Raw genomic sequence first — 22,273 nt, forward strand, 5'->3', positions numbered from 1 at the left:
GAGGGCAGTTTGGTTCTGTGAATCACTGGTTCCAGAAAAGCCCTAAATTTGTCGCATTGAAAAGGTACTTGGTGGATCAATTCAATTGAGGTCCCGGTGGCCTCGGTCGCGGCGTTCTCGTTGGCTTTGGCTACAGAGCACAGATAGCCAGTGGCCATGGCGGATTTCTATCGAGGTGCACCTGGGCGATGGGGCCTCGAGTCAGGAAGACGCGCGGACAGACCAACGAGACAAACAGTGGATCAAGAACATAACCTGACTAGATTGGCAAAAGTCTTGTGGACAACTTGATCTGTAAGACCGTATACTACATCACGACTCCAGCAACTAGAGATTTGGGACTCTGGCATGATCATGCCCTGTGTACAACAGCCTGGAGAACCGTCAAGCCTGGCACGCTCTGCTCACGATGGCAGAAGCGTACTCGGAAATCGTTGGATCGGGTGACTGCCGCAGGTGAACAATGACTGGGAGCAGCTCTGAAGATCGCAGGAAGTTCCTGCAGATGGCGTGGTCGCACATCTTGCGCAGGGCGAAGAGCACGATTCTTAGCGGCGATTCAGTAAGAGCATCACGCCTGCTGGGGCTCAGCGCAACAGTAGAGTAACTGCCCACCATCTTCAGCAGCGCCTGCACAACAATAAGTGCGGATACGAGTTATGTAACAAGACTTGACCAAGTGATTCAATCGGCATTAAGGCAAAGCAACAGTTTTACTGAACCAAAGTAGGATTAGAAGCCACTCAACGCAGACAACAGAACACGGAATGAGCAATAGGCAGACTTGACAAACCTGAATTGCGCCTTGGGAGACAATATCTTCACAAAGTATGTCAGAGTTCCTCACTAGATTACTGAGAGCACCTGCAGCGTTGCCTTTGGTTTTATCCTCCTCAGGACCAAGAAGTAACGTAGTCAGTTGAGGTATGGACCGTCTTAGTTCTTCATACAGCATGTCATTATGATAAGCAGCGTTGCCAACCTGACATGGCAAGAATTTAACAAGTAGCTCAGTCAGTCTGACTCTCCTCTTGAAAAATAAAGTTCAATTCTTTTATAGGCATTTTACAGACTTACAGCAAAACATGCAAACTTCCGTGTGCGCTTGTCAGGATCGGAACATCTGTCAACCACGAGCTGGATCACCTTATTTGCTGCCTGTTACCAGACAGCAGCGAAGTTAATACTGGCATATGATTTCAGTCTGCAAAGAAATTAAAAATATATGTAGACTTCCTTACAAGTGGACTATAAAAGTAGGAGCTGTGGCGACACATGTTGCCGATGGCACTGCATGCTTTTGCTCTTATATCAGGATCATCATTAGACAAGTAGCTCTTCAGAAATCCAACAAGGCCAGCTTTATCAATGGGTACATAAAAATCCTGGCAGTCACAATGTATCAGTTTGCATATCCAAGTATCCAACAAAGCTTCAGCATCACAATATAACATCTATCCTAGAGATGCCAAGGAATGACAAACCTTTGACATCCGAGCAAGGTCAGAAACAATCATAAGGAAATCAAGCAAAGTCTCCTTTGCAATAGGACCCTCAAGTAATCCTGCTACTCTACTAGGATCTAGAAGGCCTTCTTTAAGAAGCTGCAAAGCAAGCGGCCGGTAGCCTGCCATTTTGGCCACAATGGCCAAGGGCCTAGCTAGATCTTCCAAGCCAACATAGTCAAGACAGCGAAGCATACATCCAGGAATACCAACCTGTAGAAGAGAGTAATAAATCATGGAAATGTTCACTGGTAAACAGGAAAAGGTAGAGCCAACTAATCAGACCTCTAGCAGAACTTGAATGTACTGAGGCATGTTTTGCTCGATAGTTTTCAGCATTTCCTTATTCTCAGTACCAATTCGTCCACCAGGCGATGCAACGTTAAGCAGGAAGCCACTATTGATGGATGCAGATGCTGATGGCATGTTTGGAGAACTCTGCACAGCAACAAATGGGAATGCCAAGATATCAACAACTGAGTTTATCAGTTCTCGAACTCCCCTCTTCCCACCACCAAGACCCGTCCAGGCTGCCAATGCCTTGAGGTGTTTATCAGATAACAAGTCAGTTAAGAGCTTTAAGTGCTCCCTTCTATACAAAATTTCACGGAAAACTCCACCAGGAAGGCATTGAGATAAAGCAGAAAGAGTCCAGACAACTCCCAGAGGAGACAACCCACTGCGGCTCATTGAACCATCTTTCCCGTCAGATGTCTCTTTGGAGAAACCATCTGTAAGCAAGCGGATTAGGAGCTGTGGGATGCCAACTGAGCAGGCTTGTTCGATGGCCAATGGACCACCCCATTTCAATCTTGTCTCTAACAGCCCAATACTTCCATCACGGAGTCCAAAAAGATTCAGAAGGCCAGCATTATATCGACAAAGTGCCTCGCTTCCATCAGATAACCAAAGCTTCAGCAGTGTGTGCAGTGTTGCCATACGAGGAAACAAAGCAAGGGCGGTCTCACAAAGAGAAGATCTGGTATGACCTCCATTTTCAAGTGAAACAAGTGACGAGAGTGCGAGCATTGCAGATGCACAGTGTGGCTGCAGGCAACTCTTGACTGTATCATCAACTGATGAGAGGTGTGCAAGAACTGAGAGCCGGGACCGCTGTTTTTTCTGGGAACTTGTTAGGATAACCGATGCTGAAAACTCCCCCTCTGACTTCAGACATGCAGCTATTGTTGCTAATGCAAGGCAGCAATGCACTGCCAGGGCATGAGGGTTGGATAGCTTGCATTTCTGATTGCTATTCTGCTTGGATTCCTTATTTAAACATGATCCGCACAGTGACAATAACGAAAACATATCAGACACAATTGTTCCATCTCCACCGTATTCTACTCCATCCACATCAGATGGTGAATTCCATGGACGGCAAATGATGGCACAGAAAGGAACATTCTGCAGACATGCCCTTGAGATAAGCTGAAAAGCAACATTTAGAAGCATTAAGAATCGAGACAGTAGAAGTAGATGTAACTTTAGTAAAAAAAAACTAATATATTGTATTAATTTATCGCAATGGGAAAAGGATTGCAGCAATGTGGCATGTGAACTGAAGAGTGTAAAATGTGTAATGTAAGTAATTGTTTGATCGCCAATTGATCTGTCCAAAGAAATTCTGAAATGGGATTTTTCATAACGTTGCTGATGACAATGCAACTAAACTATAAGTGGCATGCTTTATAACTCTGAGGTTAAGGCTATCACAATATTGATACGAGGCCAGGATTCTGAGTCCAAGGAATTACTTCAGCAAGTTACCTGTGTCAATGCTACCCCTCATGAAATCTAATTGGATCAATTGTAGATTCCATACTTAGTTTATTACATATCCAACTGTGGATGCAACAACTTGCAGTTTGAATGTACAGAATAAAATAAGGATTCTCTCCTAACAGTTCTTGGTGCAAAAGGATGCTCAATAAGCCATGCATCCATTTCTAATACCTGCTCCCTCCATTCTCAAAGATACGTCATTTAGAAGCAAATTAGTTCAGAAATGAACTAACTTGCTTGTCCTAAACGTTGTATATTTAAGAACGGAGGTAGTACAATTTAGTTTTAGAGAAAACTAAAATCTAATTTCTACAATTTAGTTTTAGAGCAAACTACAACGCATGATGGTATTTACCCCATGCCAATGCAGTGTGATGAATGGATTGCTTTAAAATGAGGACACGAATCCGTATTATCTTAACTTTACACAACGCCAACAGAAAAGATCACCATGGGGAAGGTGTTGAGAGAAAATGTATGGATTCATAGTCAAACAGCATTTGAGAGTTACCTGGAGGCAAGCATGAATAGCTGATTCTAGACCATTATGCAAGCAGTGGTAAACTGCAACTTGCATCGGTCGTGAGGCCAGAAATGATTTGACAAATATGTTTATCAGATTGGTAGAGTTTGAATCTGCCATTGAACCTTGCTCTTGCATAGAGTGAATTTGTCGCCATGAGTTAGCTAAGGGAAATGAAAAATGGTGTGCACTAAGGGACATAATGTCAACAGCATGAGCTAGATACCAAATAGCCTTGCATGCCTCACATGCAGCAGGTACCATGTTCGTAGAACCTGATATTATGTCTGAACCTGAAGCTATCAGGCATTCACACAAGAGCTCCAGTAACTGCGACCTCCTTGCGTGATCAATAATCTTGATGAGACTTTCATCAACTGCCTTTGGGCCTTCGGATGACATACCTGCTTTCAACCCAGAGATAACCCGGGATAACATCAGAGCAAGGCAGGCAGTTGACTCACGAGAAATTCTTCCAGATGGATCCACTGTAGAAACCAGGATCTGCATACCAAAAATCGCATAATCAAGATAAAGAGGGGGGAAATAGCTGACAACGAAACCCGAAGTGGGTAGCAAAGTGTTACCTGTGAATAAAGCTCATACAGAGAGCACCAGTGGCTGTCATAAGAACTTAAAATAATTTCATCATTTGTATCCAGCAGTTTTCGTGCAATTGCCAGGCACTACCAATAAAAAACATGGTTATATATTGCAAACTATACCATCCAAGGCATTCCCAGTAAAGTAAGAATTACGTTCTCTTTTCAAACTAAGAATTGCAGGACATATTTGTGTGATATAGTATGACAAAAGAAGAGAAGTTGCTTTCATTTGGTTTACTACTTTGCTGGGGTGTATCAATATCTTTAGTGAACAAAAATCAGTCTGACTGCTGAAAGTACCTTCACTACAAGGCCATAAGCATCTGAAAGCTTCGTTCTGATAATGAGATTTGTAAATTCAAGAAGCATACAGATGTCAATTGCTGCATAAGATTGACATGACCCGGCATCAATTAAGTTTTTAATAATTCTGAGTGACTGGTTTGCTCCATCAATGTTCAGTTCCCTGTAAAAGTTGAATCAAGCATCCAATGAAATTAGAGACTTGGCAGGATGAAACCAGGAGAAAGACTTCTGCTGAGTGAATGTCATACAATATTCTCATCCAAATATTCTATCTGATGTCATGCCTTTAGACAGCGCAATGCTTTATAGATGAGAAATTACCACTGAACTGATGTAAAATTAGTAGAGTGCATACATTTAAAGTGATACAGATGAAACCCTAGGTTAGAAAATGACTCTAGTACCCTTGACTACTATGCCCTTAACAACACAATAAAGGGTAAACACCATCTTGAAAAACTATTTGCATCACAACCCCATTACTTTGGGTTAGCCATTTTCTTTCTTCACATTTTCAGGAGAGAAGAATACCTGAACAGCTCATGAGGAATGGAAAAGCTACAAATCTACCTGGGTGAGCTTGGAGGATTAGTCAGCCAAGTTTTGATGGGGCTGATAACGGTTGACAGTGCTTCACTGTCTTCAACAATGTTGTTTGCACCTTTAACTGTTTGCGAAGCTTTTTCCAGTTCATCCAAAGCAGTACACTCTGCAATGAAGCATTTAGAAAGATCACCTCTCTTTCCAGGGAAGAAACCTGCTGTGCTAATCAACAACACTGCCCACACGAACTACTTAGAAGTCAAATTTGAATATTTGTTCGGATAATAACTTGCCTGAGGGAGAGCAGCTTTCAGGAACAGCACCAGTAGATGAACCATGATGGTCCTGGGTAGCTTGCATAGGAACATCTAGTTTTCTGTTGCCTTTTGGTTTATCAGAGGCATTTTCCCCATTGGTAGCAGTAATTCTACCTGCTGAACATTAGATCAGTTCAAGGTAACACTTGAACAAAAAATGCCTAAGCAAAAGGAAATAGGCTTAGTATTTAAATTATTTACTTTGTGGATCATCTGGGGAAGGCTGGTTCCTTGATGTTTGGATTTCTTCTGTTTTCCGAGTATCCTCTGATCTTTTAACTTCAAAAGGTGCAGTTCGAGTATCCTGGGTAAAAAAAAATAACTATATGCTTTGAGCATGTAATTTTAGTGATATTCTAAGTACTAATTTGTTTAGATACTAGAATTCCTCTATTAATATTAGCACATAACTGAAGATGCTTACAGCTGCTGATGCCATTGAATCATCTTTCACAAATGGGTGCTCCAGCAATGCTGGCCAGGTTAATCTACTTTGAGGCACCTATTCCATCATACAAAGTCACACAGCATTAGTAAATAAAAAGGAGGACTGGATGAACTCATAGATGTGATCTGGGTAAAGATGCATTTATGACCTTGTTTAGTAAACCCTTAAGGAAGCTCTTAAAGTTTGCACTCATGTTATCTGGATATTTAACAGGATCCTGTTGCATTGAAGAAAGCGTATAAATCAGTTTTGAAAATAGCAAAAGGTCACAAATTAATAAATAACTAAATAAGCATAGTACCTTGACAATATGCCGTATGAGTGCATAGACTGAATTTGTATAAAAAGGGGGCTGTCCAACAAACAGTTCATACCTGGCCAACCAAACAGTTCATATATTAAGGTCGCAAGTGACAAAGTGAAGCACAATACTTTGAAATCCAGAATGTACTAGCAAGAGAAGATTACAGAATTAACAAGGTCCAAATATGAACAATATGGATGTACATACAAGATAACCCCAAGGGACCATAAGTCAGCTGTGTGGTTATATGGTTGTTCCCTCACAAGTTCTGGAGCCATATATAAGGGGGTCCCTGCAGAGGTAAAGCAAACCTAGTGAAATGAGAGGTTGGCAAAAAGAACTTATGACAATATAGCATATGACTGAACAGGCTATAAAGAAACCAGCTCAATTTAAAGGAGACAACTCCATACAATAAGTTACAGTGTACAGAAGCAGCCAGTGTGTTTTGGAAAGTATGAGTTTGGGATCAACTATATCCATTGAGAAGACCACTCAAAAATTTGAAGGAAACACAGACAGAGCAGTTGGCATTCATAGATCAGCTAAGTAGTACAGCTTTAAGAGAGATGAGAAAGATAACAACAACAACATAGACTTCAAGCCCCAAGCAAGTTGGGGTAGGCTAGAGTTGAAACCCAACAAGAGCCACAAATTAGGGTTCGAGCACATGAATAGCTGTTTTCCAAGCACTCCTATCTAGGGCTAAATCTTTGGGTATATTCCATCCCTTCAAATCTCCTTTTATTGCCTCTTCCCATGTCAATTTTGGTCTTCCTCTGCCTCTCTTCACATTACTGTCACGCCTTAGGGTTCCACTACGCACCGGTGCCTCCGGAGGCCTTCGTTGAACATGTCCAAACCATCTCAGCCGGTGTTGGATAAGTTTTTCTTCAATTGGTGCTACCCCTAACCTATCACATATATCCTCATTCCAGACTCGATCCCTTCTCGTATGACCACAAATCCAACGCAACATATGCATTTCCGCAACACTTATTTGCTGGACATGTCGTCTTTTTGTAGGCCAACAGCATTGCAGGTCTAATCGCCGTTCTATAAAACTTGCCTTTTAGCTTCAATGGTACCCTCTTGTCATATAAAATTCCTGATGCTTGGCGCTACTTCATCCACCCCGCTTTGATTCTATGACTAACATCCTCATCAATATCCCTATCTCGTTGTAGCATTGATCCCAAATGTATCCTTCCTGGGCACTACTTGGCCTTCCAAACTGACATCTCCCTCCTCATGTGTAGTAGTGCCAAAGTCACATCTCACATATTCAGTTTTAGTTCTGCTGAGTCTAAAACCTTTTGACTCTAGGGTCTCCCGCCACAACTCCAGTTTCCTATTTACTCCTGCTCGACTTTCATCAACTAGCACTACATCATCCGCAAAGAGTATACACCAAGGGATATCCCCTTGAATGTCCCTTATTACCTCATCCATCACCAAGGCAAATAGATAAGGGCTCAAAGCAGACCCTTGATGCAATCATATTCTAATCGGAAAGTCATCTGTGTTGCCATCACTTGTTCGGACTCTAGTTACAACATTGTTGTACATGTCCTTAATAAGTCCAACGTACTTTGTTGGGACTTTATGTTTGTCCAAAGCCCACCACATAACATTCCTTAGTATTTTATCATACGCCTTCTCCAAGTCAATGAAAACCATGTGTAGGTCCTTCTTCTTCTCCCTATACCGCTCCATAACTTGTCTTATTAAGAAAATAGCTTCCATGGTTGACCTCCCAGGCATGAAACCAAATTGGTTCATAGAGACCCATGTTATCCTTCTCAAACGATGCTCGATAACTCTCTCCCATAGCTTCATAGTATGGCTCATCAACTTAATTCCTCGGTAATTAGTACAACTTTGAATACTTCTCCACTCTTCCGGCATCTTGTTCGATTGAAAAATATGGTTGAACTTGGTTAGGCATACTATAGCTATATCCCCGAGGCATCTCCACACCTTAATTGGGATACCATCTGGGCCCATTGCCTTGCTACTTTTCATCCTTTTCAACACCTCTCTAACCTCAGATTCTTGGATCTTCTGCACAGAGTGCCTGTTGGTGTCATCAAAAGAGTTATCCAACTGAAAGGTTGTGTTCTCATTCTCACCATTGAACAATTTGTCAAAATACTCTTGCCATCTATATTTGATCTCATCCTCCTTTACCAAGATGTTCTCCATTTCATCCTTAATGCACTTAACTTGGTTGAAGTCCCTCGTCTTTCTCTCACGAACCTTAGCCATCCTATAGATGTCCTTCTCTCCTTCCTTCGTACCTAATCATTGGTAAAGATCCTCATACACCCTACCCTTTGCCACACTTACAACTCGCTTTGCGATCTTCTTTGCCTCCTTGTACTTCTCTATGTTGTCCACACTCCTGTCATGGAACAAGCGCCTATAGCATTCTTTGTTCTCCTTAATAGTCCTTTGGACTTCCTCATTCCACCACCAAGTATCTTTATCTACGCCTCCAGCCCCCTTGGTCACTCCAAGCACCTCCGAGGCCACCTTTCGAATGCAGTTTGCCATCTTCTCCCACATGTTGTTTGCGTCCTCTCCTTCCTTCCAAGGGCCCTCTTTGATTACCCTTTCCTTGAAGACCTCTGACATCTCCTCTTTCAATTTCCACCACTTTGTTCTTGCAATCTTGGCTTGTTTATCCCTGCGTGCGCGCATCTGAAAACAAAAGTCCGCCACCACAAGCTTATGTTGAGAAACAACACATTCCCCTGGTATCACCTTGCAATCCAAGCATGCCCGTTTATCCTCTCTTCTTCTGAGGATAAATTCAATCTGGCTATAGTGTTGGCCACTACTAAAAAACTATAGCCAGATGAGAAAGATAACAGTACAACTAAATCACATGGCCTCTTTTAAAATTCATCGACCGCTATTACATTATGTTCAGGAAATCAAAATGTTAATATTCTGCCAATAGGCAACAGATGGCTAGAGGGACTTCCAAGATCCAGAGATCCGGTCGATTATGAAATGAAACATACCAAACAGGCTACAAGACAGAAATGATTTTTTAAAAGAAACGACATCTAGCATGAGAAGATGGAAAATAAGTACCTTTTATGGAGCGTAATACAACAGTGTTAGCTGACATGGCACGAGCAAACCCGAAGTCGCAGAGCTGTAAAAAGGCATGAAAGAACAAAATTGTAATTTCAACCATTGTTGTGTAGTGGATGAGAATTGCATCTAGAAGAGTAAACCAATGTGCCATAAACGACAGTTATTGAACTGAACATTCAAGGCAAGAATCATGGCCGCTGGGGCGAAAGCCCATTCGAGTAACATCATGTGGTAAGAAACTTAGCAGGAAACTGATACACACCAGATGGATTGATAAACTGCATTGAACCATGAAATATAGGATTGTGTGCACTGTATATGTATACAGCTACACAGATGTAGCAAATATGGATGATCAGCCATTGTCAAAATATGCATGCCAACATGGATCAGAAGTTACCTTTACAATAGATCCTTTCCCGATAAGGATGTTCTGAGGTTTCATATCCCGGTGAATAATACGATTGGAATGCAAGTAATACAATGCTTTTACCTGAAACGAGATGTGTTGAAACCATGAAGGCAACCAATACAACTCTGGGCTGCCGTGGTGCATAAGCAAAGAACACAGAAATAAGAGTGAAGTGCATACCAGCTGCTTAGCAATCGCCTGAACTTGTTCTTCTGGAAGGCATTTATCGTCCTCAAGCACCTCAAACAGTTCTCCCTGAGACAAGCATTTTCAATGACGTTAGCCAACCCAAATATATGGAAACCAGTCAAAGATGAGAAATCACACAGTAATCGAACTGAGTTGTTGTGTACCTGAGCAAACTCCGTGACAACACAAAACTCCTGAGGGGTTTCAAAAGCATCGATCATTTCAATTATGTTCTCATGTTTGAGTTTCCTGAGGATCTACAAAGTGGTGGGTGACAGCAAAAGGTGAGATGGTACAGTGAGATAAGAAAAAACACAGTAAGCTAAACAAGTGCCTGGGCAACAGGTGTAAAACGAATTGCTAAATGCTGCAGTTGCAAGGACAGATGAAATATAGTTTTCTTAAACACCCTAGTTGTGTGTTTTACAGCAAAATTGCCTAGGTTTGAAGTGCATGTAGAGAAGCAGCTAGCTGCAGTTACCTCAATCTCCTGCCTAAGGTTGTGTAAATCCTTATCGGTCTTCCCATGCTTAAGAATGAACTTCATCGCAACCGTCTGAATCAAACTCGAGACAGAAGAAAAGAAACTAGATCAATTATAAGGCACGCAATCCAGTTGATGTACTCATCACATGGGCCCAAATCCAGCGGGTTGTACCTGGCGAGTGTACTTGCGCCTGCCCTTGTAAACCTTGCCAAAGGAGCCCTCCCCGACGAGGTCGATGACATGGTAATCCTCTATCCCCATCTCGGATTGCAATCAGGGGCGAACGGATGGATCCTTCCTTCCCACGAAAGGAAAGACAAAGTTGATCGATTCCCGTACGAATCGATGCCCAATCCACTGCACAAGCAGAGGGCGGCCAAGGTATGGGCAGCGGCTCCCCAATCCCTTGCTTGCGATTGAGGAGGAGGGGATCTGGTCGCTGGTGTGCTGTGGAGTGATGGAGGGCGGCGGCTCCCGGCCCTTGCTTGCTGGCGGCGGCAAGGTCGGCGACGATGGAGGAGGAGGGGATCCGGTCGCTGGTGCCTGGTGCTCGCCTCGCCTTTGCAGTTTCGATTTGAATTGATTGATTTGATTTGGGAGTAGCATTTTGCTTGGGGATTAAACTAAATATTTTTCCCGCTCGCTCGGCGGATTTCGAATTGTCCGGCCCCCACCCAGTTGGTCGGTCGGTGGTGTGGGTTCCGGGCCGCCGCCGCCGCGTTCTTTCATTTATTTTCAGGGCGCTATTATTTTAAAAAGGAAAAGGATATGTGTACATTTTACCAGGCCCTAGGCCCAAGGAAGAAATGAAAAATTACAAGAGGCTCGGTTTCCCCTGTAAGGTAACCGTTCATCCACAAAGGAACTCCAACGAGCAAAGGAGAGGGAGCCACAGTAAAAAATAATGTTATTCCTATAACACCAGATCGTCCAAGTTGCAACAATGATTACCTCCCTGAAGATGACCGATCCAAATCGCCCTCTAGCCCTGATGAACATGTCCTGAGGGTCCAAGGAAGTGTCCAACACTCCCAGTGAACGTCCAACTACAGCTGGCAAGCTTGGCTAATTGTACAGTCGAAAAACAAGTGAACAATATTTTCTTCTAAGTTCTCAATACAAAGCACACAATAATAACACTCCATGTGTTTTCTTCGTAGCAGGTTACTGGTGTTCAATCTATCCTTTAGCAACAGTTAAAAAATGAACTTATGCTTATTTTGCGCCTTTGATTCCATAACCATTCGAAGAGAGGAGAAGCTGGACATGAGCCCTGCAGGCTAAGATATGCTCTTTTACTTGTGAAAACATCTGAGCTACAGATATATGACTAGACATTATTTTGATTGGTATTCAGGTTCAACTGCTCGATACCAAGGTTAAGTTCAACTAGTTGTGCTGACGCTTGCTGAGATAAAGGCAACCAAATTGTTCTGCTCGCTTCCCGATGTAAGAATTACCTATCTAAGATAGATTTCTTCCTGACGAGAAATGTTGAATCGATATTTTTTAGAAAAAATTGAATCAACATTTTTTCAGAAAAATATGAACCAATATTTTTTCCAACAAAAGTTGAACCAATATTTTTTTGACAAAGTTCAGCTAATATTTTTTTGAACCTTTCTTCTCTGGTGCCGTCGAGCGGCGCACGCGGTGGTGGGGCTGGACTACACGGGGTGCGAACCATGGTGGGCTGGGCTACACGGTGGCGTGCAGGCTCGGCGGCGTCCGTGGCATGCGCTGCAGCGGGGCGGGGTGACGCCGCGACAGGGCCAGGTTGCAAGGGGCGGCGATGCATGAGGTCACGGCGACGACAGGGGGGTGGGGGCGAAGCAACGACTGGCGGCTGCAGGGCGCATGACGGGTGGCGGCGAGAGTGGAGGAGGCAGGGGGTGTGGTCATGTGTGTTAGAGTTTGTGGGATCCAACGGTGTGAGTTGTTTTGCACAAATCTCAAATCCTCAAAGGTGAGGGAGAAAAAACTTCCGGAGGGAAGGAGTAGCAGTTGGGCTTGGCTCATACGTTCTACTTGGCCCATATGTTTCTTTGATTTTGAATCCATTAAGACAGGTTTGGTCTGTTTTTTTTTTCTTTTTGCGAGTATGGTCTGTTTCCTTTTCTTTTTCTTTTTTGAGAATATGGTCTGTTTCATTTAATTTCACTCTCCACGTGGGATTTCAAGAAATAATATATGTGAAACGTCAGTTGTTTATCCGTGCTTTGCTGACCATCAAAGTGTAGACGCTCAAAATTGAGCTGAGACAAACTAAGGCAAGCTGGAGCAAGAAATAATGGAGTGAACCGAAGGAAGATGATCAAAATTGCATAATCGACATAATAGACCGGAAAACCTATATATCTTCTATTGGTATTTTTACAGCTATAAGTTAATATTTCATCCCTCATGCCAATCATAAATAAATACCCGACCCTCTCATGAAATATTGAATTAGTCTATTCGAAAAATTGAATTGGGATTTGCGGGTCGTTAAATCAGTTGTAAAAAATTGCATTTTCAGTAAGATTACACTGCTTGCACGGGAGAAGAGAAGAGATTGGAAGAACCAAACATGGATGAAGTTGCTTGTTCCACCAGCATATATGCCATTACCACACCGGCAAGCAATCATGCTTGTTGGTATATCCTATTTGCCGCTTCGATTCTTGCAAGTAGGTTCGTCTGCTACTCCTGTGCGCTAGTGCTCCAACAACCACCCTGACTGGCGGCTGTGCTGTAGCCTGTGCCTCCTTGGTTGGCTTTGCGTCCACCCAAAAGACACTCGTTACAAAAAGCCAAATCAAACAAGAGCACAATAACAAATCAATCAACCGCACAAGAGCACACTAACATGATAGGGTCCTTAACGAGAACACACTAGCACACAACTTAGCATCGTTACTAGCGTTAAAAGCGCTCAGGTAAAATATAACACAACCTTTTGTTTTAGGAAAGATGCATGGTTGGTGCTAGATAATTAACCATAGAAGCTTATCTAAATAGAATTAGGCTAATGGCTTGTATTGATTGATTGCCAATTGACCATTCATATCTATTTCAAATATATACGAGTTTTTTACATGAGCCTATAAATTTATATAGCAAACCATGATTTTTTATAGCAAACACATGGCTTCTATCAACTAGTAGGGTGAATTGGTTTGGGTTTAGATAATATAAATATGGGGTGAGTTAGGTTTAAAAAATAAATTAACTTGATGTGGATTGGTGTGGGTTAGAGTTGGATTACAATCGCAGGTATGCCACAGGATCCAATGACCGTCGAGTTGTAGGCGGTAGCAATCGCCGTGAAGAGGGCCGGCCATGGCAGCTGCTGCCTCAGATGTTCAATCACATGAACAATGTAAATATAGTAGCATTGGCAAATATAGTAATCTACCATATAAATATAGTAATCCACCATCCACCCAACGCTTGGCAACTCTTTCTATCTATCTTGTTTAATTTTGCTACTACTATCTATCTTGTTTGGAGTACTAAAATAAGGTACTCCAAAATAAGTCCAAACAAATTATAGTCGGATGGCGTGTAGTTTCCTATCTATCTTGCTTGGATGGCGTGTTTTGGTACTGATGATTACTCACATTCACCAAGCTAGTAATAAGGTACTCCAAACTTGCTTCATATTCATCAGATGGGTAAGTTTCAATTTGGACTCCAAACAAAACACGCCATCCGATCGAGATCTTAATTTTCAATCGAATGCGAGTAATCATCAGTACCAAAATAAGGATCATGCAGCTGCAGAAACTAGCACAGTCAGCAAGCTGCACTGCGCTCCACAAATTTTTGAGCTGACCTGAAATAAGTCTGAGATGAATTGGTGCAGAGCCAAAGCAATCTCCAACCAGGCATGGATGTTGGATGGATCGGTTGGTTGGTTGTAAAAGATAGGGAATTTTTTAAAGTTGGTATTCCACGCAACCAGGAGATAGGGCGGAACATCTGTCTGAAAGCATGCATCGGTAGCCAAGGAAAACAAAAGGTGTGTAAGAGAGAGAGAGAGAGAGGGGGGGGGGGGGGGGGGAGGGGGATTGGAGGCCGAGTCAGACAGGAGCAGCAGGAGGATTTGGGGAGAGGCTAGGGATCTTTCAAGCCCAGCCAGCCACTGCAAGTCTGAAACCCACAAGACAAGAATAACAACTCAACAAGGTGCTGTTATCACAAATGAACAAGAATTAATCATTTGCATTTAGCATGCTGTTTGCAGTTAATTAATTCCAAAATGTACAAAAGTGACGTTAGTAGTGTACTTTTTTTCTTGAGTAATTTCTTTTCATGATATTCCCTATTTATTTGCAAAGCCTGATTCAAATCTACCATTCCCTTTTCTTTATGCATGAGTTATATTAACATTTGAGAAAGCATTTGAAAACAAACTCCGACCATTAATTTATCGTAGAATACATAATCAGTGTTACAAAGTCAATACCATATTGAAGACGTGTAAAGTATGGATTTATTTTTACAATTTTTAGGCACCAAACAAGCATATAATTGGACTAATTGTTGGTCAAAACTTATAAAAAAAGAGGAAGGAGTAAATTAATATATCTCGCACAGTTATTTTTTGATAAACATGATATATACGGATTATATCATAATGAAGAATAACAAAACTGGTGAGTAAACAATAGTAGCAGTAAATAGGTTCCCCTCTTTGGGCATTCGTTTTCAGTATAGTATATCTTGAGAGAATACCATAGTACTAGGCAGCAGCGTGAACCGGGTGTATGGATGGATGCACAACTCCTCCTCCGTTTGTCTATAAATATGCTCAACTCCACCGCATCGCAACCCAACAGCACAAATCGTTTCGTTTCCTTCCATCGAGATACAGAGATACAGTACGTGCCCCCGCCAAGGTATCCAATCCTTGTTGTTGTTTACCTGCTCCGCTGCTCGATCGGTTCCTCCTCCCTGTCCCTAGGTCTGGGTGATTCCAGCTCTTTGCTTGTGGAGCAGGAAGATCGAGGATGGCCGACTGCAACGCCAACTCCTCGGCGGCCATTGGACAAGAGGTACTCCTCCTCCTTACTCGATCTCCCAGTCTGCCATGATTTCTCTGAGTTCATTAATCATTACATATGCAGCTACTGAAATCAGTTGTGATCTCTGAACCTTACATCCACTGAAATCCCCAAAACAAAAATGAAAGTGATGTTAGGGATCTGAATTTTCTGAGGCCCCAAGCGCGTGCATTTTGTTCCATGATAGATAGACTAGAACAGTACTACCAGCTAGCCTTTCACTTGCCTCTTTTTTCACCAATGAGACAACCTTGGAATGGACTCTCGATCTCTCACCTTTGGGGCCCCATTATATTGGCATCGGCATGGACCATTTGCGAACCTCGATCATTTGATTTGAGCACATTCATCTGAATCGTTTCTGTCCTTGTCAGGGACAGCTTCGATCGTTAAGCATGTTTCACATGCTTGCACTATACTACGTACTTCTTTGCAATATTACGTTACTGTACTGCAGCCTGCACTCTGCACCTACCGGGGTGGGTAGGAACTATATATGATCCTGAATATATATTTCCCTGTTGCAGCAGGATGTCGTCGTTGAGAAGAAGTACGGAGGAATGGCACCTAAGAAGCCTCTGATTTCAAAGGTACATACTACTTTTCAAACAAAAAAAAGGTACATACATTATAAACCCAAAAAAAAAGATGCAACAACACCGATCGATCAGCAAGGAATCTCCTTTATTTAATTCGGTCGTTTTCTTGTGCAGGATCACGAGCGTGCCTATTTTGATTCAGCGGACTGGGTCCTTGGCAAGGTATCCAATCCTTTTCATCCGCACCGTCCAGAGATATAGACCTAATTTGTGATGCTTTGCTTCAGGAAGCTGCAAACAGCAGCGGCGCACGGGCTGCTATCGAATCCTTGAAGCCAAAGTTAAAGGTGAGGAGTGATTTTGAGCTCACCATCATCTGATGAAGTTGCATTGCATTGCATTGTGGTGAAAGCGAGCAATTCTGCGTGCAGAGGACGCCCCATCACCAGCTTCCCCCTCGCAAGCCGACCTGCGCGTCCACCTGAACCTCTGCGACGATTTGAGATGTGAACAAGAGCCTCTAGCTTGTGTTATGATGCACGCAGCAGGGATTGCTCGCTCCATATATACTGACTGGGATTATAGTTAATTAGTTGTTTAGTTGGTTGCATTGTAGACAATTGTAGCAGCATTCCTATGCTTATTGGTCTAAGCTGGATCTGGTATTCTCAGATGATGAATGTATCCTCTTCTACAGTACTTGGCTTCTCCATATATACTTGTGTAAGTATCCAGCAAACAAGAGGTAGAATTACTTTATCCAAAAAAAAAATAACAAGAGATAGAATGGAAATGACAAGGCTTTTTGGAGGAGAATTGCTATCTAGCGGCCCAGAAGCATATTGGGCTGAGAATTTTGTATCAGCACTGGGCCTCTCAAGCTAGATTGTTTTGCGTGGTGGGTTGGGGGGCCGGCCTGCTCTGCTTCAGTTCGCGGCCCCTCTCCTCCCTCCGGCCAGTCGCTTTTTTGCATCATCATCAAGTCACTCAAGTGCATACTTATCCAAAAAGAAAAAAAAAGGAAGAAGAAAAAGTCATGCAGTTTCTCTGGTGGTGATGAAGTCGTTTTTTTTAAAAAAAAACAACTTTTGTAACGATAAGAAGTATTTCTCCTGTTTTTTCCTTACCAAATATCCAAAATACGTACCAGTCTATTCACGTGCCTGCCCGGGATGGATGGATGGACTGGAAGAAGAAAGGGGTATGCACGCAGGGGCTGTGAATCATCGATCCATATGATAAAAGGCAGCCAAAGGCACATCACTATATTATCACTGCCTGCGGCTTTATATCTTTCAAAGAAAAAGAAAAGAAAAGTATCACTGCCTGCTTGCTGCCACAAGATTGCCTTAGAACATATGGATGAGTGTGAAGAAAAGAAATGATGGTACAAATCGATCCATGATCCTTCCAGGACTGTTAATAGCCAGCTACTGCATGCCTACTTGTACTTCCAAGCTAATATAGATGATTAGTAGTTCATTCTTCACAGTCACAGATCGATTATATAAAATAAAATATAATATAGTATGCAGGTAAGGTAATGAATCCATGATGCATGTAACGACCAACAGCTAGCTTCGATCCATCATTGTCAGACGATGCATGACACTGACGTAACACTGCTGCCCGGGTCCAGTATATACTCGCAGCAGTACGTATACAATCACGCCAAGACCTTATTCTTCTTCCATGCATATCCATCACTCATTTAGTCATTTTCATTGCAAATAAAACAATGCGTGTGCAATTAATAATATAAAGCATCCGTCCAATCGCTAATTGCCTGGCACTGGAACTTAATTAGTACTGCCTGCCGCCGCTACTTATCCTCCAATAATTTGATGCATGGATCATATATATGATGAAGATGCAACTGCAGTTATGTGGGCTACACTCTAACTGACATGAGAAAGAGGCGGGGGGGGGGGGGGGGGGGGGGGGGGGGGGGGGGGATATGGTCCCTAAAACCAACAAAGAAGCAGTAGGCTACTGTTGGATCGATGACTGCATGCAAGTGATGGAAGGAAGGGAACTGCATGGGAGGGACCTCATGCCATGCAATGCACCTGTTTATGAGTAGTTTAACAATGACCTAGCTAGGTGTGAGTGAGGTCCCTGGTAACCAAGACCTAGCAACAGTACTTGCCTGCCTCTATTTCTTTTGCATCGAGTTTTACCTGCATATCAACATGATATTGGACAGCAGCACTGTTTAGTAGCCAGACTAGTAGAAAATATTCAGCAGACCCTACTACTTTATACTCCCAGCGGGCTTATATTCCCATCATCCAAACCTCCCCTAATCATCTTATTAATTAGGAGTATTCAACAGCAGCCAGCTGATAACTAATCATCTTATTAACCTAACATTCAATCAATCTCATCTCATCTCATCTCATCTCCACCAGCAGCAGCAGGAGGAGGAATGAAAAAACTGGATTGCTTGCTAATAAGCCGTTGAAAACATGAATCTACTCTCCGTGTGATGAGTTGACAATGTAGACGTCAGTCCAGCTGGAGGAGCAGCAGGCAGAGTGGAGTGGAGTGGAGTATTCCCTGCCGCTCGCTGCTGAGCTGCTACTAACTGCCGGAAGCAATCAACACATGGCCTAGCCTGGATAATGCGCTGGAAAGACCACGCTGACGCTGCCTTGCCTCCACATGTGACCTTGTTCCTTCTTAATATAATCCTCTTCGAAATCTCGTTTTTAACTGTCTGTCCATTGTTCTAGCTGGGGAGCAGGCAGGCAGGCAGGCAGCTGGGTATCCCCCTCCCTCCTCCAGCTAGGAACTTGAAGGATCGATGCTTTCTTTCCCTCAAAGCAAAACCCAGTCAGCACACCCAAGCAAAGCTCACTCACTCATCTTTCTTGTGTAGAGTATTTCTATTCCATTCCAGAGAGAGAGAGGACAACGCCAGCCAGCCAGCCACTATTTAGAGAGACGAGAGAGAGAGAGAGAGAGAGAGAGAGAGAGAGAGAGAGAGCAGATCGACGCGACGCTGGCATTCCGGATCCCCAATTCATCCGGAAGATCAATCAGGATCAGTCACCACAAGGAAACTAGGCGTTCCATATCCGTAGGATCCTAACCTTGTTGCCGTTGCTGCTGCCCACGAGAACTATATCTTTGGGCCGGTTGATGCCATGGCGGCGGCGTCATCCCCTTCCTCGTCTCCGGCTCCGGCGAAGAAACAGATGAAGTGGTTACGCGGAAACAAGAAGGTTGGTGCCTGCACTGCGTTGCCCCCCATTTCATCTTCTGCTTTCTCCCTTCGATGCCCGAATTGGTTTGGCCTTTGCCCTTTGCCGCCGCAATCCCGAGAATCCGAGGTGGCTGGTTCGATCCATTGCATTCACCACGCGGCAAGTGCTCGCCGTTGGCCTCCAGATGGCGAGATGCGTGGTCGATAAACCTTCTGATGCATTTTGTTTGCGGAGTCCAAGAACCGATTAATTGTCTTTCTCCGCGACGGGAGCATGGTTTCACTGAAAGATCCAATCTTGCGGCTCAAATCAAATCTGATGGCGACGTGTTGATTCCAATGTGGCGACAGGTGATTGATAGGTACCTCGGCGAGGCGCGGGCGGCTCTCGCTGCGGCGGCGCAGGACACCGAGGATGGGGACGACGCGGCGGCGGCGGCGCTCGACCTGGTGAGCCTGGCTCTGGAGATGTCGCCGCCGGCGGAGCCGGCGCTGGAGCTCCGAGCGCGCGCGCTTCTCGCGCTCAGGCGCTACCGTGACGTCGCCGACATGCTCCGCGACTACATACCCAGCTGCGTCAAGTCCTGCTCGGGCGACGACGCCACCACCTCCTCGTCCTCCTGTTCATCCGGCTCCGGTGACCTCGCCGCCGCCTCCAGGGTGGAGCTCCTGTCCCCGGACCGCGACCGCTCCCACGCCGGCGCTGGCCGCACCCGCTTCCTGTGCTGCTTCGACGTATCCGAGCTGAAGCGCCGCCTCGTCGCCGGCTTCTCCAAGAAATCCAACACCGAAGCCCAGTGGAGGTAAAAGCGTCTCCCTCGCCGTTTAATTCTAGTAAGCTGCAACCTGGTGTGCTAATATCCAATGCCGTTGCCTGTACAGGTACTTGGTCCTGGGCCAGGCCTGCTTCCACCTCGGATTAATGGAGGACGCGGTGGTGCTTCTCCAAACCGGCCGCCGCCTCGCCTCGGCGGCGTTCCGCCGCGAGAGCGTGTGCTGGTCGGAGGACAGCTTCTCCCCGTCCAACCTGACGGCCAACGCCGCCAAGAGAAGAACGTCCAAGTCCGGCACGGGGTCGGTGGCGCCGGCAAGCGAGGCGGAGTCCGTGTCGCAGCTGCTTGCGCACGTGAAGCTCCTCCTCCGCCGTCGCGCCGCGGCGGCGGCGGCGCTCGACGCCGGTCTCCCTGCCGAGGCCGTGCGCCATTTCAACAAGGTTCTCGACACGCGCCGCAGCGTGCTGCCGCACCCCTTCGCCACGGCCTGTCTCGTCGGCCGCGCCGCCGCGTTCCGCGCTGCCGGGCGCCCGGCAGACGCCATCGCTGACTGCAACCGCGCGCTGGCGCTCGACCCGGCGTTCATCCCGGCGCTGCGCGCGCGCGCCGATCTGTTGGAGTCCGTCGGGGCGCTCCCCGACTGCCTCCGGGACCTTGACCACCTCAAGCTCCTCTACGACGCCGCGCTCCGGGACGGGAAGCTGCCTGGGCCGAGCTGGCGGCCACAGGGCGGCATCCGGTTCGGGGAGATCGCCGGCGCGCACCGCACGCTCACCGCCCGCATCCAGCAGCTGCGCGGCCGCGTCGCCGCCGGCGAGGGGTGCAGCGTCGACTACTACGCGCTCCTCGGGGTGCCGCGTGGGTGCACGCGCTCGGAGCTTGAGCGCGCGCACCTCCTGCTGACGCTGAAACTGAAGCCCGACCGATCCGTGTCGTTCGCGGAGAGGCTGGAGCTCGTGGACGAGCACCGCGACCTTGAGGCCGTGCGCGACCAGGCGCGCATGTCGGCGCTGTTCCTCTACCGGATGCTGCAGAAGGGGTATTCGTTCATCATGTCCGCCGTGCTGGACGAGGAGGCCGCGGAGAGGCAGAGGGCCAAGGACGCCGCTGCTGCCTTGGCTGCCGCGGCAGCGGCCAAGCAAGAAGATGAAGCGACCGTGGTGGAGAAGCCCGTGGCAGAGGTTGTGGTTGCAAAGGCGGCGCCTGTGACTGTGATTCCAATTCCAGTGCCCAGGAACTTGGTGACCGCGGCGGCGACACCAATGAGCCCGCGGTTCCAAGGTGTGTTCTGCCGCGACATGGCGGTGGTGGGTTCCCTGGTGTCCCGAGGCGGGTTCGACCGGGCGATTCCGGTGAAGTGCGAGGCAATGAGCTGCTGATACTTGTTGATCCAAAACATCGGTGGGTGGGAAGAAAAGACTCGTGGACAGAGTTGGCGGGGAAAAAAATGCAGAGAGAATTTGAAGCTCTAGTGGCTGGCAGTAGTAGCACTGTACAGTTTGGGAAGATGAAAATGACGGATGAGCCAAAAATAGGATGGAAGCAGGGGAGATTTGATTTCGTCTTGTTCAACAGGTCCTTTCCTTTTGCGAGCTTGTCATAGTTTTCCGAATCTGCTCATGTAGATGCTAGTACTTGGTACTGCAAATTTTGTACAGTTGTCATTCTAGATTTGGAGATGTTGGAGGTCTCTCCCCTCCGTTTCCTCTCTGGGTGGATCTGTTGGTCCCTGAAAGCTGATGGTGAAGTGTGTTTGTTAAGACTGGTGCAAAGAGATGGCATCACACATGGCAATGGTGGCCTTGAGATCTAAGGTTTCTGCTGAGGTTGATGCAGAGAGAGAGAGAGGGCCCATGCTTGTGTGCTGGAAGAAGATGACGTGGCTGAGGTTGGTGGGCAGGCAGCAGATGACCCCCTCTGCATCTGAATTCTGCACGGTGATGCTTTGCGGCGCAGAATTGCAGTTGTGGTGGAGCATGACTGCATGAGCATGGTGTACTGCGTCTGCATTTGCGCTCTGCATGATCTCTGAATCATGGTCCCATCCCCACGGATGCACCATCATTTTTTTTGTCTGACAATATTGTCAAAACAAGCTTTTCAGAGACGCCCAAATCCCCTCACTGCTGAAGCTACAGTAGCATATCCTTTGGTGTGTTGTGGGCTTGTGGCT

General features: G+C 45.5%; 3 protein-coding genes across 10 annotated transcripts; 2 read left to right on the forward strand and 1 right to left on the reverse strand.

Moving 5' to 3' along the window:
• Nucleotides 1-238: 238 nt before the first annotated feature.
• On the reverse strand, nt 239-11,209 carry LOC117842957 (serine/threonine-protein kinase TIO). 2 transcript variants are annotated; one of them, XM_034723494.2, is made up of 22 exons: nt 10,704-11,209; nt 10,527-10,601; nt 10,210-10,302; nt 10,037-10,111; nt 9,845-9,937; nt 9,439-9,502; nt 6,544-6,628; nt 6,334-6,406; nt 6,181-6,249; nt 6,009-6,086; nt 5,786-5,888; nt 5,561-5,698; nt 5,295-5,433; nt 4,719-4,884; nt 4,401-4,499; nt 3,802-4,317; nt 1,791-2,936; nt 1,485-1,718; nt 1,242-1,385; nt 1,078-1,158; nt 794-982; nt 239-630 (listed from the first exon to the last, which is right to left on the reverse strand). In XM_034723494.2, exons 1-22 carry the CDS (start codon nt 10,791-10,793, stop codon nt 385-387), a joined length of 3,996 nt encoding a protein of 1,331 aa, XP_034579385.1. In that variant the 5' UTR covers nt 10,794-11,209; the 3' UTR covers nt 239-384. The 2 variants fall into 2 exon arrangements, with proteins under 2 accessions (XP_034579385.1, XP_034579384.1); XM_034723493.2 differs by having other exon boundaries at nt 5,561-5,701.
• Nucleotides 11,210-15,265: 4,056 nt separating this feature from the next.
• On the forward strand, nt 15,266-16,818 carry LOC117842694 (uncharacterized). Of its 7 annotated transcripts, none has more exons than XM_034723197.2 (6): nt 15,310-15,415; nt 15,516-15,571; nt 16,111-16,170; nt 16,294-16,341; nt 16,407-16,466; nt 16,551-16,818. In XM_034723197.2, the coding sequence occupies exons 2-6, from the start codon at nt 15,527-15,529 to the stop codon at nt 16,602-16,604; spliced, it is 267 nt and encodes an 88-aa protein (XP_034579088.1). In that variant the 5' UTR covers nt 15,310-15,415; nt 15,516-15,526; the 3' UTR covers nt 16,605-16,818. The 7 variants fall into 7 exon arrangements, with proteins under 7 accessions (XP_072147809.1, XP_034579090.1, XP_034579089.1 ...); XM_034723195.2 differs by having other exon boundaries at nt 15,324-15,415; nt 16,108-16,170; XM_072291708.1 differs by having other exon boundaries at nt 15,266-15,571; nt 16,111-16,199; nt 16,551-16,580.
• Nucleotides 16,819-18,650: 1,832 nt separating this feature from the next.
• Nucleotides 18,651-21,860, forward strand: LOC117843496 (uncharacterized). Its single transcript, XM_034724103.2, has 3 exons — nt 18,651-19,346; nt 19,679-20,130; nt 20,210-21,860. Exons 1-3 carry the CDS (start codon nt 19,269-19,271, stop codon nt 21,477-21,479), a joined length of 1,800 nt encoding a protein of 599 aa, XP_034579994.1. The 5' UTR covers nt 18,651-19,268; the 3' UTR covers nt 21,480-21,860.
• The last annotated feature ends 413 nt before the right edge of the window (nt 21,861-22,273 follow it).

This window comes from Setaria viridis, chromosome 2 (genome assembly GCF_005286985.2).
Source record: "Setaria viridis chromosome 2, Setaria_viridis_v4.0, whole genome shotgun sequence".
Taxonomy (NCBI): domain Eukaryota; kingdom Viridiplantae; phylum Streptophyta; class Magnoliopsida; order Poales; family Poaceae; genus Setaria; species Setaria viridis.

What these genes read in the sequence shown, in the direction of transcription:
- LOC117842957 (XM_034723493.2), bottom strand. Translation starts at nt 10,793, where the DNA reads ATGGGGATAGAGGATTACCATGTCATCGACCTCGTCGGGGAGGGCTCC. An exon ending in ATTCAATGGCATCAGCAGCT is followed by an intron (nt 5,889 to 6,008) that starts GTAAGCATCTTC and finishes TTTTTTACCCAG; the next exon opens with GATACTCGAACTGCACCTTT. An exon ending in TGAAAGCTGCTCTCCCTCAG is followed by an intron (nt 5,434 to 5,560) that starts GCAAGTTATTAT and finishes GCTTCATTGCAG; the next exon opens with AGTGTACTGCTTTGGATGAA.
- LOC117842694 (XM_034723195.2), top strand. Translation starts at nt 15,527, where the DNA reads ATGGCCGACTGCAACGCCAACTCCTCGGCGGCCATTGGACAAGAG. An exon ending in CGGCGGCCATTGGACAAGAG is followed by an intron (nt 15,572 to 16,107) that starts GTACTCCTCCTC and finishes TCCCTGTTGCAG; the next exon opens with CAGGATGTCGTCGTTGAGAA. An exon ending in CGGACTGGGTCCTTGGCAAG is followed by an intron (nt 16,342 to 16,406) that starts GTATCCAATCCT and finishes GCTTTGCTTCAG; the next exon opens with GAAGCTGCAAACAGCAGCGG.
- LOC117843496 (XM_034724103.2), top strand. Translation starts at nt 19,269, where the DNA reads ATGGCGGCGGCGTCATCCCCTTCCTCGTCTCCGGCTCCGGCGAAGAAA. An exon ending in GGTTACGCGGAAACAAGAAG is followed by an intron (nt 19,347 to 19,678) that starts GTTGGTGCCTGC and finishes ATGTGGCGACAG; the next exon opens with GTGATTGATAGGTACCTCGG. An exon ending in AACACCGAAGCCCAGTGGAG is followed by an intron (nt 20,131 to 20,209) that starts GTAAAAGCGTCT and finishes TTGCCTGTACAG; the next exon opens with GTACTTGGTCCTGGGCCAGG.